The following is an 18,406-nucleotide window of genomic DNA, read 5'->3' as shown; positions in this document are numbered from 1 at the left end:
CAATGAGCCCGGATTTGAATCCAATAGATCATATTCTAGACATGTTAGGCCGTCTACAGGCAGGTTAACCTGCTCTATAAAACTTACGGAAGTTGAAAGCAGCATTGCACCGATAGTGGCGACCACATCCACAGCACGACATCTGAAGTCTAACTGGAGGGATGAGACGCAGGGTTGAGGCAGTTTTCAAAGCACGTGGTCGTTTCACTCGATATACAATTTTGAACCATTGATGTCGTATAGTGACTTAAAATTGACGTTTCCCAAGTGAAAATACAATGTTATTGAGCATTATGAACTCAAGAGGTCAATTCTTAAAATGTACATGTTTTAGTGGAATAACTGGCCTTGTGATATTGTGATAATCTATTCAATTCAGTTGCATTTCTGTTTATGTTTAGTGTGTTTTAAGTTGATGAAATGTTCAAACAGAACACATTTGTCATTTAAAATAAGCTTAGCATTGCGTTACCTTTTTCTACGTATCGCCCAACAGCTAGGTATGAAGTCATGGGACGGAAAATTGCAGCGTTCTATAGAAAGCATAAAATTGCCGATATGGGGCGGCAACTGTCTGTCATGGTTTCGTAAGTGATAACTTTTAAGCAGATAAACTATTTACATTATTCGTTCATTTATTCATTTTCCTCCAAGAACAAGTATCATTATTCACAAAAAGTCAAGATTTGCCGTATATCATATCCTTAATGGGATAACTGATCATCTTGTAAGTAGGTACAAAATACAGGCTTTTTGTTAGACACGTCGTCGAAGAGAGTCTATAACCTGCAGAGATCTAAAATATTACAGACCCCAAACAGTCAAGAGAAAACAGATCGTTTTTACATGTATACAGATCTCAATACAAGCATTTCTTTCTAATGACTTATGTATCTAACTTGAAACAACATTTTTTAATTAAATAAAATGTTTAAAAGTGCTTTAAGAAAGTGTCGTCTAGAAGGAGTCTTATAAAGGATTTGATTGATATTGTTCTAAATTTAAATGATCTGTATTTACAATCATGAATTATTAACTTTTCATTGAAGTTATGCAACATACTTGTTTCGAACAAATGGCGAAGCTTTTCCTTCATCTTGTTTATTCAAGAGATACTTTACATCCTCCAATTTTCCGTTACTAGCAGCAACGTGCAATGGAGTGTTTCCAAGGTAATCACAGGTATCCATTTTGAAGTATGGGTACCTGTTAGAATTAACAAAAAGATTCGGGGTTTTTTTCAGACAAGGCTTTGCTTTTTGTAATGTACAGGTCTTTACAAAACCCATACAGTGTTAACATCTATGTTAGGAAAAAATAGCTTCATCACCGTTTTGGTATATACTATGTACAAAACAAAACCAAGAAAAATGCAAAAAACAAATGTCAATGGCACTGCAATCAGTTGTATGTTTACAACATTTATTTAAAACGTTTTTCTATTCATGTTTGGTTTTATGAGATACATATAGATTCTACCACTGCATCAACCGCGATACGATATTCCTCAACTCGAGACAGTTCAATTTTCAAATTTAAAACGCAAGGCTTGCCGAGCATTATAAATATTTAAAATTTAACTGTCGAGAGTGACTAAAATCGAATTGCACGATATTTGGTGGTGGAATCTGATAGAAAACTCAGTGGAAAACAAGAAAGTTTGATGTCATAATCGAATATATACCAATAAAGAACTGAGATCAAACTAACCACACATTGAATTAATAAATTTAAATTAATTAACAAGTCGGGAAAAGGATATATCGGGTAGGAATTAGAAAATTGTACTTGTCAATTGTGACTTCACTGTGATAAATCAAGTAACATTATAATGCCATGTAATTGTTGATTCGATTAAAAACTAAATATGTATTAATCTATTTACCGTAAATCAGTTTGTTTATGTAGTATCCCCTTTGATGAATCCAGCATTACATGAACCAACGTATCTTCTGTAGCCGACATCTTCACCTAATTTTACAAAATAGTAAAATGACACAATATTATATTTCAGGTTCTATGAAATTGATAACATAATGTGACGTCAAAGCTCTAATGATTCGCTGCGTTATATAAATATCGGTGTTAACTAGCTTTATTCAATATACATCTGGCTACCACGACGTTTGCTTTGTAGTTAGCTATCAATGAGTATTGATGTTGAGTGAACTTAATTGTCAAAATTAATTTATATGTGTTCATCTTGTTAGTCCATATATCTATCAAAAAAACTAATTTCAGGAATGCAGCTTGTCAAATATTAGTCGTCTGAAAGGACGTCAATTTAACAAAAGTAACAATAAAGTTAGGACAAACCCACCATGACCACAGTATTAAACGACAAAAAGACAATCAAATGTCCACAAAACAATACACAGAGAAAAAAAGCAAAACGTTCTTCACCAGTAAGGGCCATCAACTCATGTCCCATTGTACGTTCAGTTCTTCCTGCTTCATATGTGACAGCCGTTGTGTTTTCTTGTTTTAATTGTTTCTGGGTTATATTCTATGGTAAGGCAATTGTATATTGGCATTTATCTCGTTTCCCACTTTATTGCATAAATAACGATATAAGCTCTTGAACATTATCGAACCATTATTAGAAAGTCGATGGAGATAATTGCCTCTTTGTAAAGGTAATGCCAATAGGATTTATATTTTATCCGAATTCATTTTAAAATCTTTTAAATCTCTATATTCAAGAATTGTACTTGAGATAACGCTTACTTGCACATTTCAATAAAATAACTATTTCCAATGGAAAACACTTTTGTAAAAGAAAATTTACTAGCTATTATCAAAACTGTCTGATTTATTCCAACTATTAACCTTTATTACAAATTTTATCAACATCTAGCAAGAATTTTAAACTTGAGAGCACTAACAAAACCGAATGAAATGGCAAGCGGACACGAGCACAGACAAAAGGATCCCCAGTATATCTTTTTCCCGCAATGCTGAACATAAGAGTATCGCCTGAATTCAATTCGGATGCGATGAGACCGGTTTTGGTGATATGATAATTGTCTCCTGCTTTGTATGCATCAGCCACCATTTGAACCCACACTCAGTCAAAATGTAATCAAGGTTATAGGGTAAGGTCAGATTCCCTTTGTTTTATCTTACATTTAAAGCATTCGATACACTGGAAAGATCAAATGATAATGCATCCAAACTTAACTCTTTGTTAACAATTCTCACGATTATCATCCACAATTCACAGAAAAGTCGTGACGCCAACAAATCGGTTCTATTAATTTGAAATCATTTGCAAAGTAAAACGTACATGTACAGGAATGTGATTCCTACAGCGTGGCATGAAATGACAAATTTTACATTTCAACTATTATCATTATTATTTAATTTTCTAAGGCTTTTTTTCAAAATATCAAACTTATGACAGATTATCTGTAGTGCAATAAACAAATGGAAAAACAAGCACAGTACATTGAAACCGCAATGAAATATTAGAAAGCTAAAACAGACCAATAAAACATTAATCATTGTTAATAAAGGACTTGTCACATGAGCATATACTTTTATAGAGTTGAGCTTATAAATTCCCGCAGCATTCTTTTTAAATGCAGCTTTGTACAAAACCCCAATAGCCCGAATGATTACATTTTACCATAACAAAAGGTTAAAAAAAAAGAAATAAACGGAAAGTTATTTCGTTGTTTTGTTTTAGTTTCCGTTTTCGTTATACTTACTTCATAAATAGTTGTTTCAACAACAAAGTTTTGGTGGTATATCATAATTACACTAATATGACAATAACACACACAAAGTTATACAAAAAGCTGATTAGGATGTACTAGTTTCTTATGACTCTAATATTTTTATGATATTTAAAAGAAAGTAAATTTACATCAGTTATTTCACTTCTGTTTTTGTGGTACTGTTCAATTTTGGTTTTAATTTCAGCACTTGTCTTTTCATTCGCTGGAAGTCGATTCCATCTATCAAAAAATAAAAGATATAAGAAATTTTGATCAAATAATGTTGCCTTTGTTCTTTAAAAAGTAAAATAACAAAAATACTGAACTCCGAGGAAAATTCTAAACGGAAAGTCCCAAAGCTAATGCCAAAATCAAAAGCTCAAACACATCAAACGAATGGATAACAACTGTCATATTCATGACCTAGTACAGGCATTTTATTTTATGTAAAACGAATCTATTACTGCTTGCATGAAATCAACAGCCATTTTTTTGACAAATCGTCTTTCTTGAATTTCATGTAGGCAAATATAAGAAGCGGGTTTAACTGTTCATGCATAAAGAATAACATTTAGGGTTCAATATGAATTAAGAAGATATAGTATAATTGCAAATGAGACAACTCTCAAACTGAGACCGAATTACGTAGAATTTAAGAACTTTAGCTCGTCGTAAACAAATGAGAAAAAAATCCATCCCGCATAGAAATCACAAAAAGGCGCAGGGTCAATAATACATAGAATTTGGTTGTGTTAAACATGTTTTCGAGCGCCAACATCCGGATAACGTTTAGTGTTGTTGAATTTGTTAATTTAGTCGTAATTTGAAAGAGTCGGAAATCCAATGGGAACCAATTGTGCCCCTCTTCCTGCTGACATGTTTCTTTATTATTATGAGGCTGGCTTCATACAGGAACTTCTTAGGAAGAAAGATAAGAAGTTAGCAATATCCTTTAACTTTACGTTCCGCTATATAGATGATGTTCTCTCACTAAATAATGAAAAAAAATTGGTGACTATGTTGAAAGAATCTATCCCATCGAACAAGAGATAAAGGATACTACAGTTAAGTCTGCCTCATATCTTGACTAACATCTAGAAGTTGACAATGAAGGTCGGTTGAAAACAAAACTTTACGACAAAAGAGATGATTTCAGCTTCCAAATTGTGAACTTTCCATTTCTATGTAGCAACATTCCAGCAGCGCCTGCATACGGAGTATATATCTCCAAATTGATACGATATTCCCGGGCTTGTATTTCCTATCATGATTTCCTTGATAGAGGATTGCTGCTCACAAGGAAACTATTAAACCAAGAGTTCCAAATGGTGAAGTTGAAATCATCCCTTCGTAAATTCTACGGACGCCATCACGACTTGGTTGACTGTTATGGAATAACCGTTTCACAGATGCTATCGGACATGTTCCTTATGTCGTAACTACAATACCCTTCTCTTTTCACGAATGTGACCTAGACTATTCACCGGATTTGTAATAACATAAGCAACACGACGGGTGCCACATGTGGAGCAGGATCTGCTTACCCTTCCGGAGCACCTGAGATCAGCCCTTGTTTTTGGTGGGGTTCGTGTTGCTTAGTCTTTAGTTTTCTTTGTTGTGTCATCTGTACTATTATTTGTCTGTTTGTCTTTTTATATTTGGCCATGGCGTTGTCAGTTTGTTTTCGATCTATGAGTTTGACTGTACCTCTGGTATCTTTCGTCCCTCTTTTAGTTTGCCATAGAGTGTGATTCATAACAATACAAGAACCGCAATTGTTGCCCATAAGATTACCTACAACCTGCCAATAGACCTAATTCACTGCCGAATTGCACAGGTAAATATATGTTACCAAGCAGAAAATTTATAGCTGAAAGGAATCCTCTCATCAAACTGCAAGTTGGTAAATATTTAGCATGTTTACCTTTTTCATTACAGAATCAGGCTTTATACAAGTTGAAGCAAATATATTTGTACACAAATTAGTATATCTTTTTTCAACGATCATTAATGTAAAACGAGAGGGTCAATTTGATAAGATTATGTAGCGAGCCGAATAGTCAAAACTGTCAACCAAATTTATATAACCATCCAAAGCAGGGAATGTCTCCAAAACATCCAAAGAACTGTTTACACTCCAAACATGATAATTCCATTTGCATAATAGCAAACGATAATGATAAGTTCTTTGGTAGAAGTTGAGAAACTATGTAATAGATGATAAGTCGTAGAATACTAGGGAAGGCCGGAAGGTGTTTGTGTAGGTTATGTTACCAATGCAAATGTTCAGAGGAAGCCTTAGGTGATATGTAATAATGATATGATTGTTTACTATATGACTCTCTGTGTAGCACACGAACCTGACTATTGACGAATTTATAATTGCTTTCATAAGATCTTCCGGCTAGTATTTACGTCATAATAACAACAGCAAATAATCGCATATTAACGCTACAAACAATCGACATGTTAAACCCATTGTATCTCTGTATCTCTTTATTTAGAAACAAATAAAAAAGAATGTTATACTAAATTGAATACCTGTCTGGAATTGAAATGTCAACTTTTGCCTCATCTATGAGAAACTCAACAACTTCCTTATGACCATTGCAAGTTGCTAGATGTAAAGCAGTTCTCCCACCGTGATCTCTTTGATTCATGTCAATTTTCTCATTGAATAAACTTTAAAGAAAAAGCCAAAAGCAAACATGAATAAAAGTATTTGTGGAATATACGATTTAAAAAAAAAACTATACACATATATCGTTAGTCAACTTTAATAGCTCGAGATAGGCAAAACGTGTATGTATTTACCGTTATCGGCCTTTAATTAGGGACACAATAATTTTGATTTTGTAAATAACCATAGACATTTTTGACTTTTTGCATGAATTTGACATTTTTCTTTCATAAAGATAAGTCAAACGTAAACAAAATGAGTATACAATTAAAAGGCGTATCAAGAAGAGTACGGTCATCCGGATAATTGCACGATTTAAAAAAAACTTAATCCATGTTCAGATGAAATGACTGTTGTCCTCAGTAAGGCGTACAGTTTTCCAGTTGTTTTAGATTTAATCGTTACGATTTGACGATTGAAAGTATGACAAAAGTAAGATAATCACCAAATAAGACTTATCACGAAATGTGTACATATCATAACCATTCGACAGCACCTGATGTCATCTTTCAGTTGGTTCTTGTTGCTAAGTCTTTAGTTTTCGATGTACTGTTTCGTGAACTAATTTGCTTTTCGTCGTTTGTGGCTTTTTGTCGTGGAGTTGTCAGTTTATCTTCAACTAATGAGTTCTATGATATCTCATTGCTGTCGTCCGCCTCTTTTTTTACATTTTATATAGATATAGGAAGATGTGGTAAGAGTGCCAATGAGACAACTCTCCATCCAAGTCACAATTTATAAAAGTAAACTATTATAGGTCAAGGTACAATCTTCAACACGGAGCCTTGGCTCACACCTAACAGCAAGCTATAAAGAGCCCCAAAAGTAGCAAGACAACGTTGATTAATAATTAAATTTTGTACACCAGACGCGTGGTTTGTCCACAAAATCACATCTTGACGCTTGAATCAAAAAGTGGAAATGGCAAAACGAAGGAATTTCAACCCAGCTTATTTTAAATAAACAAAAAAAGCTTGTCTCATAAATAAACTCAGGTCTGCTCTTATTACGTGTTATGCTAATTCTAATATGACGATCTTCTTCCGTTGTGTAATTAACAGCAATATAAAATTATTGATATATTTATACTTATATTAATGGTTGTTACTATTTACCTCCCACGTAAATCCGCATGTATTGTAACCTATGTGCAAACACTATGTGAATATTGTTATTTGACAGATTTCTTAGACCTTTTTATACCAACGCAGTCTTATTTATTATTATGAATATTGAAATCATATTTGTTTTCGTTGTCTGTCTTCTTTGCGAGATGTTCCGTATATATTTTCATCAATGGAATAAACACTTAATTAATATCGTTCTTTTTCGGGATTAACCTGAACCATGAACGCTAAAAACATACAAAAGCTAGGTATGCTTTAACATAAGAAAATATATGATAAAAAAGGACCGAAACAAAATTAAAAGCTTATGAGTTATTAACATCGAAAAAGTCAATAATTGAAATATTTTCTTTTTGCAGGACCTCCTGTTAGATATAATGGCATTAAATTTATACTGCCATAATGTCATGCGTTTTTTAACATAAATAATATCTGTCTAGTTTTTTTATATTAGCTTATTTTACTTTTATGATCACCAGACTTAATAATTGTAAATGTAAAAATACAGTTTTCTATGTTATATAATTTTAGCATTAATAATGTCATAACTTGCATAGGTGTCGTTTAAACAGACGAAATTAAAAAAAAAAAAATGCTATACTATTCACTGCCGATCAATAATACCTTTTAAGTACTGCTAAATCATTGTCTGCAGCAGAATTTAGCAATTGACATGTTTTAGTGTCAACATTTTCTTCTTCTGCCAAATCCTACGAAAACAAATTATCCTAATTATTGTTTTACTGAATGTATACAAAAAGTATATGGTTTACCTCAAATGTTTGCTACTATTTTGCACTTACTATCATGATATTATGGTTGTTGCGATGTTGAGTAAAAAAAATTGGTTAGACATTTTAATTTTGAAAATGTTTTTTATTCTTCCGTCTATATACCCAACAATCGTTTTTATATACAGAATCTAATAGCCATATTCCACTTTGGAAAAGAATTAGCATAATGTTATCGACAGTCAGCAAATAGTTTAATATTTATTGATATTGCCGGAGTTTAACAGTTCACCGGGTTCTAAACATGATTTAGGATTACATTTTGGATATTTGTATTATCAAGATAGCTTTAGCTTTTTGGTTGCAAGCTCTATATCAGTTATACATGATTGAAAAAATAATCTCATCGACAATTATCATTATAAAAGTTATTTTGTTAGAATTTGGACTATAATAATATCAAGTTTAATTATTTCATTCCAAACTGTTTACTGTAGATTCATTATTTTTCGTTTGATACCAACTTTCGTGGGTTTCGTGGGTACAGTTAAACCACGAATTCAAATGTTCACCGAATCAAAAATTTTCAATTCGATTTGTATGTAGAGATTGGCAAAAACACGAAATCAAATCCACGAAAATACAAGTTTTCCTGTATCCACGAAAATTGATATCAACGAAGATAAATGAATCCACGGTACCCTTTAAATAATTGGTGTTGGTACATCAGGAAAAAATACCTTGAAATTCTCTTCCACACATTTGCCTTGAAATATATTTTTATGTAATATCACGAAATCATCTTTTTCTATTTTTGAATAAACCTCACATTCCACTTGATCTGTACATTACTTGACACGTATAGATATTGTGGCTACTACTGTAATAGCGATAGAGTTTCAGCAGAGTTTTCTACTTAATTCACAAGGTCACATTTAGAAATAACCTAAAATCATGTTAACTAATATATCAGGTCTAAAGGTCGTCTGCCACCCCACCCCCCCCCCCCCCCCTCCCTTCAAATTTGCCATCTTGAACGACAGGATGATCAGATAAAATTTCGAGCACCTTTTTGGCGTTGCAATTGTATAGAATTGTTTAAATATTCTTTATTATGGAAATATTTCATTACAATTTCCCGGTTTTTGCCGTCAGAAAAGTTTACAAAATGACGAGAAAAAACCCGCTACATGGAAATCTAGATTTAACAATAGTATCAAATAAAAAAAAAACACTGTAATGAATTCATAGAAAACTTCATCATTCTCAAGTGTCAACCGCCGTGCTGCTGCATTTTCACACCATTAAGTAAGCATATATTCTAACCGAGGTATATGCAGCGATTGCGTGCGACTGTCATAGAAATGAGAGGTTTATCTAGCTATAAAACCAGGTTTAATCAACCATTTTCTAAACAAGGAAGTGCCTGTATCAAGTCAGGAACATGGCAATTGTTTTCCATTCGTTTGATTTGATTGAGCTTTTGATTTTACCATTTGTTATTGGAACGTCCAATATTGATCAGGCAGGTGGGACCTGTGCAAATTCTGGTTATGACAAAAAAAAGTAAATGTCCTATACTGATTTGAGCTGTAAAACCTCAATGTTCTATGACTTGCATGCAGAAAAAAGTATGTTTCCTATTACACTTTAAACTGCTAAGAGTCTGAAAAGACCCTATTTTGACTGGTCGAGCACAGATTTGACGTGACCGACGTAATCTCGACTGTACTTAAATTTGGTCTCAACTTTACTTAATAAGTTTGATTGAGTACTTAATAGGGTATTTTGAAAATTATACACATGCACATGTACAATACACCCTGTGACATTCTCTGAATTATGGCCACCATTTGCTATGTTCAACATCAAATTATGACCATTTATTGGGGGTCATAAAACCTGGGATGTTGGCCATTTAGTGGGGTCATAAACCATGGGCTGGTGGTCAGTCTAATAAGGTTACCTGGAGAGTTCTATTGTATAAAAATAGTGTGTAAATGACATCCTGCATCAAAGTTTACCTGTACAGGTACAGTATTCTTTCTCCTTTTCAATTACTTACATGCGAATTAGTTTTGTTTAACGCTTGAAATAGATTTTTTTTATTTATTCATTTCCAAAGTTTAGAAATTATCTACATGTATAGGCAGCAATGTAGTATTTTTTATTTTTGTATAATTATGTGATACTAATTTTATCATCATGTTTAAATATGGGATGCAAATTAAGTCCCTTTCTCAAGTAATGTCAAGAATTTATATTGTAGAAAATTCATTTGACTCTTTTCATAATGCTTATGACATAGGAAGTAAGGTGGTTTTTTTTTATTTTTAAATTTTTACAACTTGTACACAAAACTTTTGTCAAAATATAATACATAAACTTTAAAATTATCTGTCAATATGGTTTGTTTTAAGATTTACTTTACTTGCTTCATTGTGTTAAGAAATATATGAAAACAGACAGAAAGCCACAAAGTAGATAAGATAAAAAGTCAAAGATATGTTATTGGCTAGCATATGAAAACAAAACAGAGAATCCTTGAAATAATATTTATTTTTAAGAACAAAAAAGTTATTGTACATCATGTACATTGCATCAATTGTTCATTTGCATTATAAAGTTGATATAAATTAATAATTATTATTAATTTCTTATCATACAAATGATATGTTTATATGTACCATTTTGCCATTACTTTAACAAGCCTGCTTTCTATATAATTAAATGATATATTGTCAAAACTGCTGAAATTGCATGGTACATATTCTTGATATACATATGTCAAGATTATTTAAAAAAAAAAAACAAAAAACAAAAACAATACGACCTTTAACATGTTTAAGATAACGTTAATAATTGTAGGGACTTGAATGCAGTAAAGCCCTTGATAAAAAAAATTAAAAACATAAGAATATTTTTGAAAATAGAATAACAAGTTACGATGAAATAGTAAACTGTTACTTTTAAAAACATTTTAAATTTAACTTGGATAGAGAGTATTGTTTAGGGTCAAATACCTTTTCTATAAGAAAATGCTTCTATAAGTTAAGAATTAGTGACCATAATTTAGAAACAAAAAAGGTCGCTAATAGATCCATGTGTTCATTTCTTAAAGAATTGTTAATTCTTTGCGTTATTATGGTTGTTTGTTTTTTCTAACTAATTAAATAACTAATCATGTTTATTTGACCTTAAATTTGGTTTTAATTAATGAATATTTTGAAATGTCACTAGTGAGAGAATGAATAGCCTAAATTTTACATACATGTCCAAAATGTACCCAGATGTCGATATCGTCGATATCGACAATGTCGACACGATATCGAATCGATATCGATGTTTGCTTCAAACATTCATGACACACCAAGACATACACAGATGTTGATGTCGTCGATATCGACAATGTCACACAATATCGAATCGATATCGATGTTTGCTTCAAACATTCATGACACAACAAAACATACCCAGATGTCGATGTCGTCGATATCGACCATGTCGACACGATGTCGAATCGATATCGATTTTTTTCCTTAAAACATTAATGACATACCCAGACATACCATGTGTTTCATTTTAGTTGTGTTTTTGGCAAGCGACGTTTTTGTGTTAATATTTATTGCGGCTTTTCCCGTAACGTTACGTATATACTTTATGACGTTTTGTACGCTTAGTTTTAAATCAGAAACCATACAGTGCAACATTGTAAACACCAAAGGTTGATTCTAAGATGTCGTTTTCTTTTTTCATCTGAGCGTCACTGGTTGGTCTTGTGTGGACGAGACGCACGTCTGGCGTATTGAATTTTAAGCCTAGTACCTTTTGTTAGCTATTATTCGTGTATTTCTTTGTCCTATATGTTCTCCCATTTATTTGTATTGTGGTCCTGTCATGTGATGTTGTCGTTTTGGTGTTGTGTTTGACGTTGCCATAAAAGCAGGTTCAACCCACTATTTTTTTTTTAAAATGTCCTGTACCAAGTCAGGAAAATGGCCATTGTTATATTACAGTTCGTTTCTGTGTGTGTTACATTTTGATGTTGTGTTTTTGTTGAGTCGTTGTTCTCCTCTTATATTTGATGCGTTTCCCTCAGTTTTATTTTGTAACCCGGATTTGTTTTTATCTCTATCGATTTATGAGTTTAAAACAGCGGTATACTACTGTTGCCTTTATTTCTTATTACAATATGATGATAGTACAAAGCTTTGTTATGACGAAAAGATATCAGTTATGGAGGTTTTCGATGAAACGACAGCTGAAACTCTACAAAATATTGCTTCCGCAACAGTATTCCGCCAGAGTTATTGATTCCTCCGTTTTTAGCAGCTTGTGTGCATTTCCTAGGAAAATCTGCAGTTTTGCCATGGGACACATGGCGACAACCAGCAATAATCTACTCAACAGCTATAGGTTTTACAGGCACTAATAAATCTGCAGCCATGGATATAGTTAAACAGGCTATACAAGAGGTGGAATGCACACAGGGAATTTCATTTCAAAATTCTAGGATAAATCAATGTAAGTATTGTATACTATTAAGGTAAGTAATTGTAAACAGTGAAAAATGTATTTTTGTCTACACTCTGAAAATTGTGTTTATAGAATAACTACGTGTACTATACAAATGCACATGTTATAAGTTATAAACACGTTTAGGAATATTTTAACACGTCTCCAATTAAGAGCATTAAATGTAAACATGACTTGAATATAAATATAGGCAAAAGAACTATATAAACACATTTTATGTTTTAGAATTATAGTGTTCCGAGTTAATGAATTATGTACCAGCTTAACACGATTTAAACTAAACATATGTAAAGAACTAGACATGTGTAGACCTGTAAATGTATAAATTGTGCACAAAAGATATGTATTTAGGATTTAAACACCATTATTATAATCACAGAAAGAATGCCTTTTTTTAATGCATTCAAACGGAAATAATCAGAAATTGGTAATAAAACTTGATAATTAAGTTTTGTATATAAACAGTTTAACTTTTATATATGATTTTATTTACGGAAACCGGTTTCTTATTTTGCAAAGTTATTCGGGTTACAATAGTGACCTACGTGGGACATTTGTTTTAAAGAAACATAAACTATTTTACATTTTACACAATTGGTCTAGCAAAAAGAGTTTATTTACATGATATAGGTACTAATTATTATGTATATTTAATTTTATTTTTAAATATAGCTGCTATAGTAGAGTCCTTATTGAAGCAACTTACACGAGAAAATCGCCAGATAATGATGTGGGATGAGCTAAAAACCTGGCAGACTTGGTCTTTATAAGTCCGACAGTGCATCAGATTATGATACTACAATATAGCTTACAGCCTACAAGGGTGGTTCTCTTAAAAGACAGACGTGTAGTAGTGAGTTTTTTTTTTAGAATATGTTAATATTGAATTTTGTAATATTGAAATTTTAACAACATTTATATGGTTACCGTAGTATATTATGTCAGGTATGTCGCCCGTGGATTTAAATTAACACTTACAACAATTAAATAGCTTTTGATAAAAAGAACTTGGTTGAAAGTTACAGCTAATTTTTAATATAAAGTGGATTGTTTTAAAAAATAATGAATCTTATATTTTTATGCATGTTAACCATGCTATATTTCTATATAACATGCAAATCTTCTTAAATCTATGTAGATGTTTGCGTATTTTTTTCCCGAAAGTTAAATTTTTGAATTTTTTTATAAACTATTACCATTTTGCCGGTTATTTATGTGTATATGTACATGTTATTAAAATGTGTTATTTGAAAATTTATTTATATTACCATTTTACAGGTAATACAGCAATATCAAAATCAGTTGTAAAATTGACCGGTATGTCTTATGCTGGTGAAATTTGCAGGAGACTGGACGAAGAGAGAAAAACATCAGACAAAAATTATGGATTGTACAGCAGATTGTTGATGTGTATGCTGGAACCAGTATTCTCTTTTGCAGACGATGTACAGACTTTGAGAAATGACCTACCCAGTCTAGCAAGGTAAATATTAAAAATAAATTCACTTTTTCCTTCTTTTTTTTAAGGAGTAAAGTGATTTTTATATGTTGTGTCTTTAGTTTGTTATTGTTTTCCTTTCATGCACTTATTTATTTTTTAACGAATAAGCAGCTTATTATTTTCATTTCATACAACGGAATGAAATAATTGTAAATATTTCCAAAGTTGATATTATAAAACAAGAGGAACAACAGAAGCAGAACAAAATGAAGGGTGCGTTTGCTTGTTTTCGAGATATAAGCCATTGAAAATATAAAGGGAACTTATTCTCTCAGATTTTTCATATAGAATAACATTGGCACATTTTGTTTTTCAAAAACTGAGAAAAAATAACAAAGAATATACATGATTTTTGAAAATGGCCTTTTAAACAATATGTTATAAAATTATGAAAAGAAAAGTAGGGTTTTAGCAGGCAAAAATTTCATTGGCCCTATACTGATAAAACTGGAGGATTCCGAATATTTTACCACGTGTTAGATTGTGGTTTGTCATTACGTCGTCTGATCTTTTAATTACCGAACGTGACTTATTCCCGATTGTGACTGTTTTGCTGAGTGTGAAATCGCATTGCTATAAGACGTGTCACGGTACCTTTCTATCCCAAATTCATGTATTTAATTTTGATGTTATATTTGTTATTCTCGTCGGATTTTGTCAAATGTCTAAACGTCTTTTCTGATATATTCGTATGTTATGGTAAAGATAATTAATCACCCCCTTCATTTATTAGATTTTAGTTTGGTTCAACGAAATTTATACGATATATTTGGTTTACAGTTTGATTCAGAAGAAACACCGACATAGCTAGATAATACAATTAATTATCTAATTGTTACCACAATTTGATATTAATAAGTATTGTAATTTTCATTGCTATTTATACATGTAATGTCAGTATTACAAATCTAATCTTGAATCAATCCTAATCCTATCTAATTTTTGGGAAATATTTTTACAAATTCAAATGTGACGTCACTTTGTGTGTTTTTTCAGAATTTCAAATGTGACGTCACTTTGTGCGTTGATGATTTGGCTAACTCGGCTGTGTATTTTTATATGCTGGATTACGTTGTTTTATGTAATGTATCCGTTTTTATTCTGTAGTTAGTCCCCACTTCGGTTTTATCATGTATATCTATTATACCTATTATATAGTCATTTTATAAAATTTACTGTTTGCAAAATTATAAATTATTCTAAATAATAAGGATGTTCTTGTCCCAGGCAGAAAAACCTGGCCGTGTTAGGCGCAACTTTTTGGAAGTTTTGTTCCTCGGTGATCTTCGGCTTTGTACTTGTTTTGGCTTTCAAGCTTTTTTCATCTGAGCGTCACTGGATGGTCTTGTGTGGACGAGACGCACGTCTGGCGTATTGAATTTTAAGCCTAGTACCTTTTGTTAGCTATTATTCGTGTGTTTTTTTTGTCCTGTATGTTCTCCCATTTATTTGTATTGTTGTCCTGTCATGTGATGTTGTCGTTTTAGTGTTGTGTTTGACGTTGCCATTAAAGCGGGAGGTTTGGCATGCCACAATTCCAGGTTCAACCCACCATTTATTTCTTAAAATGTCCTGTACCCAGTCAGGAAAATGGCCATTGTTATACTATAGATCGTTTCTGTGTGTGTTACATTTCAATGTTGTGTTTTTGTTGTGTCGTTGTTCTCTTCGTATATTTGATGCGTTTCCCTCAGTTTTATTTTGTAACCCGGATTTGTTTTTATCTCTATCGATTTATGAGTTTCGAACAGTGGTATACTACTGTTGCCTTTATTTACAAAAAAATCAAAAACAAGAGTAGGGGACTTAAGGGCATACGATACAGTAGAGATCCCTCGTTGATTTTTTCTTGAAATTTTGGTAGAAGGTCAATTTCGATGTGAACTTTTGAAATATGCAAAGAAAAATATACCTTCATGACTTACTTTTTGAGATAATTTGGTTCGAAATTTGCATATTTGAAGGAAAAACCCTGAAATTTCATAAATAAGGACTTTTAAGGAAAGTACCAATACTTTTGAACGAACAGTCATATTTTAACCGGGTTTTTTGTAAAATGTTCCCTTGATCCATGGCATCAGCTTGTTGTAACAAGTTAACGGTTGAAATAAATAATTATATCTTAAATTCTTTTAATACAAGTGAAATAAAGAAGTTGAAAATATTTTTGCGTCTACACAGAAGTACAGAAAAAATTCTATCGTTGATTTTTTTCTTAAAATTTTGGCGGAGCGTTCTTGAAACAGAACTTGATCGATTGCAAAAGAAAAAACTGGGGGTCCATGTGCTTGTTTTTTTTCAATAAAAGCAATAAACCTTAATTTTTATTGGCAAACGGGACGTTTGCCAATAAGGCGCCAAACTACGTTGGAATAAGTTTTATTCGCAACAACGTCGTGAAATCTTTCCCGCCGTTCACTATACTACGTTGTCAATTTCAGTGGTAGAGCCAAGGTGTTTTTTTTAAACCAATGATATTAATCATGAAAATTAATAAAGCTGGCTCCTCGTAAAATAGCATCATATTTGCCAAACCTTTTGAATTGTTACGAAACTTGGATAGAAAATTTTTCTAGTAAATTACTTTTAGAAAAGAAATGTTCGGAAACAAAACAGATATATTTAATAAAAAAAAAATTAATTTGCCTCTCTGTCCGACATTAGTCATACAATTCATGTAGACAACACAGCTTGAACATAGTTTTAATTATTCAAAAGGCCCCGACATGACAAAATGTGCATCAATTATAAAGTTAGGGGGATGATATAGAAATAAGGACATTTGGTATGATTGCAAAAGAGACAACTATCAACCATAGTTCAAATGACGAATATAAACGCTATTAAAGGTCACCCTACGGCCTTCAACACAATAAAAAAAAAAAGAAAAAGAAAAAGCCACACCGTATAGTCAGCTTTAAAAAGCCCCGACATGAAAATGTGAAATAATTCAAACAAGAAAACTAACGACCTACTCTTTAGGCATTACATGAACACAAAATCGTACCCACATTAAATCGGGTCAGCTTAGTCAATTACAGTGTAGTATATCATTCCATACAGCAGTCGATATTAGAGCATGAAATTTAATGATTCTGTATCAATAGATAAGTTACCTAAGCTTGTCTTCAGGTTTTTTTTTTTATTACGGTACATATAATCATTGAATTACTTGTCTGTATTATACCTTCAATCTAGGAGTGAGTGCAACCACATTGATTGTCTGGTCCAACAAATATTTTGTTTCTTATCTGAGAAACTAATTTACAAAAAGACTTCGTATTTGGTCAGTAACTTAACATCAATGAGTTGCAACTCTGGTCTGTCAAATACCTAATTCCTGTGTGCCGATTTTTCTCTCTCAATATGTACACAGAGGATATGCTTAGCACATCAACGGGTGCGTTTTTGTTTTTGGTCTATGATACGGGGCTTATAACTGAGTCATTTTAACTGACAATTCTCCTTCATACACTTATATATTCCACGGGTTAAATTCTAAAAATGTTTTTTAAACTCTTTAATGTACCTTTTCAAAGTCAGGAGCAGTAAGATGCGCTGTCATTATTTATTACGTTTTTTTGTCATTTTGTTGATAGTCTCTGTTAAATTTATCCGTATATTTCTCATGACGATTTAGAGTTAGCCAAATGGTGAAGTTACTATATAAAAAAAAATTTGTGTAGTTGGGTTTCTCTCTCATCGATGTCTTATGTGTTTCATATCTCTTATTCATTTTCTATATGAAATAACAGACATACAAAATAAAGAATGTGGATTTGATTTTTTCCCATTCGAAGTTAATATTGTTGACTTCCTTATTAATGAATAAAGGAATAATTCTCGTGATTTGGCCGATTTTCATTGCAGGTGCTTTTTTCAAATTCGCGCAATCGGGATTATGACGTCAGTGGATTTCCGCAGATGTGACTACATCTAAAGCGACGTCGCGAAATGTAATCGTTCTTATTAGAAACATCGCGAAATTACAACGTTCTGATTAACAACGTCGCGAAAACGACACGAAAAGTTTTAAAAACGTTATTATCTGCCCCTGCTACTGTATCGTATGCCCTTAAAACGGTAGACAAACTTAATAATAATCTAGCATA

General features: G+C 32.2%; 1 protein-coding gene across 1 annotated transcript in view; it reads right to left on the bottom strand.

The window, feature by feature from the left end:
* LOC127718415 (uncharacterized) overlaps positions 1 to 18,406 on the bottom strand; it is a 35,782-nt gene that overhangs the window by 13,178 nt on the left and 4,198 nt on the right. Inside the window, exons 3-7 of the mRNA XM_052224431.1 lie at positions 8,151 to 8,236; positions 6,261 to 6,401; positions 3,869 to 3,959; positions 1,886 to 1,971; positions 1,063 to 1,206 (exon numbers count right to left, since the gene is read on the bottom strand). Of these exons, the coding sequence (XP_052080391.1) occupies positions 1,063 to 1,206; positions 1,886 to 1,971; positions 3,869 to 3,959; positions 6,261 to 6,379 (440 nt within the window). The 5' untranslated portion in view covers positions 6,380 to 6,401; positions 8,151 to 8,236. The remainder of the gene's footprint in view (positions 1 to 1,062; positions 1,207 to 1,885; positions 1,972 to 3,868; positions 3,960 to 6,260; positions 6,402 to 8,150; positions 8,237 to 18,406) is intronic.

This window comes from Mytilus californianus, unplaced genomic scaffold (assembly GCF_021869535.1).
Source record: "Mytilus californianus isolate M0D057914Y unplaced genomic scaffold, xbMytCali1.0.p SCAF_10, whole genome shotgun sequence".
Lineage (NCBI taxonomy): Eukaryota > Metazoa > Mollusca > Bivalvia > Mytilida > Mytilidae > Mytilus > Mytilus californianus.
This window is presented reverse-complemented; position numbering and strand designations above follow the sequence as displayed.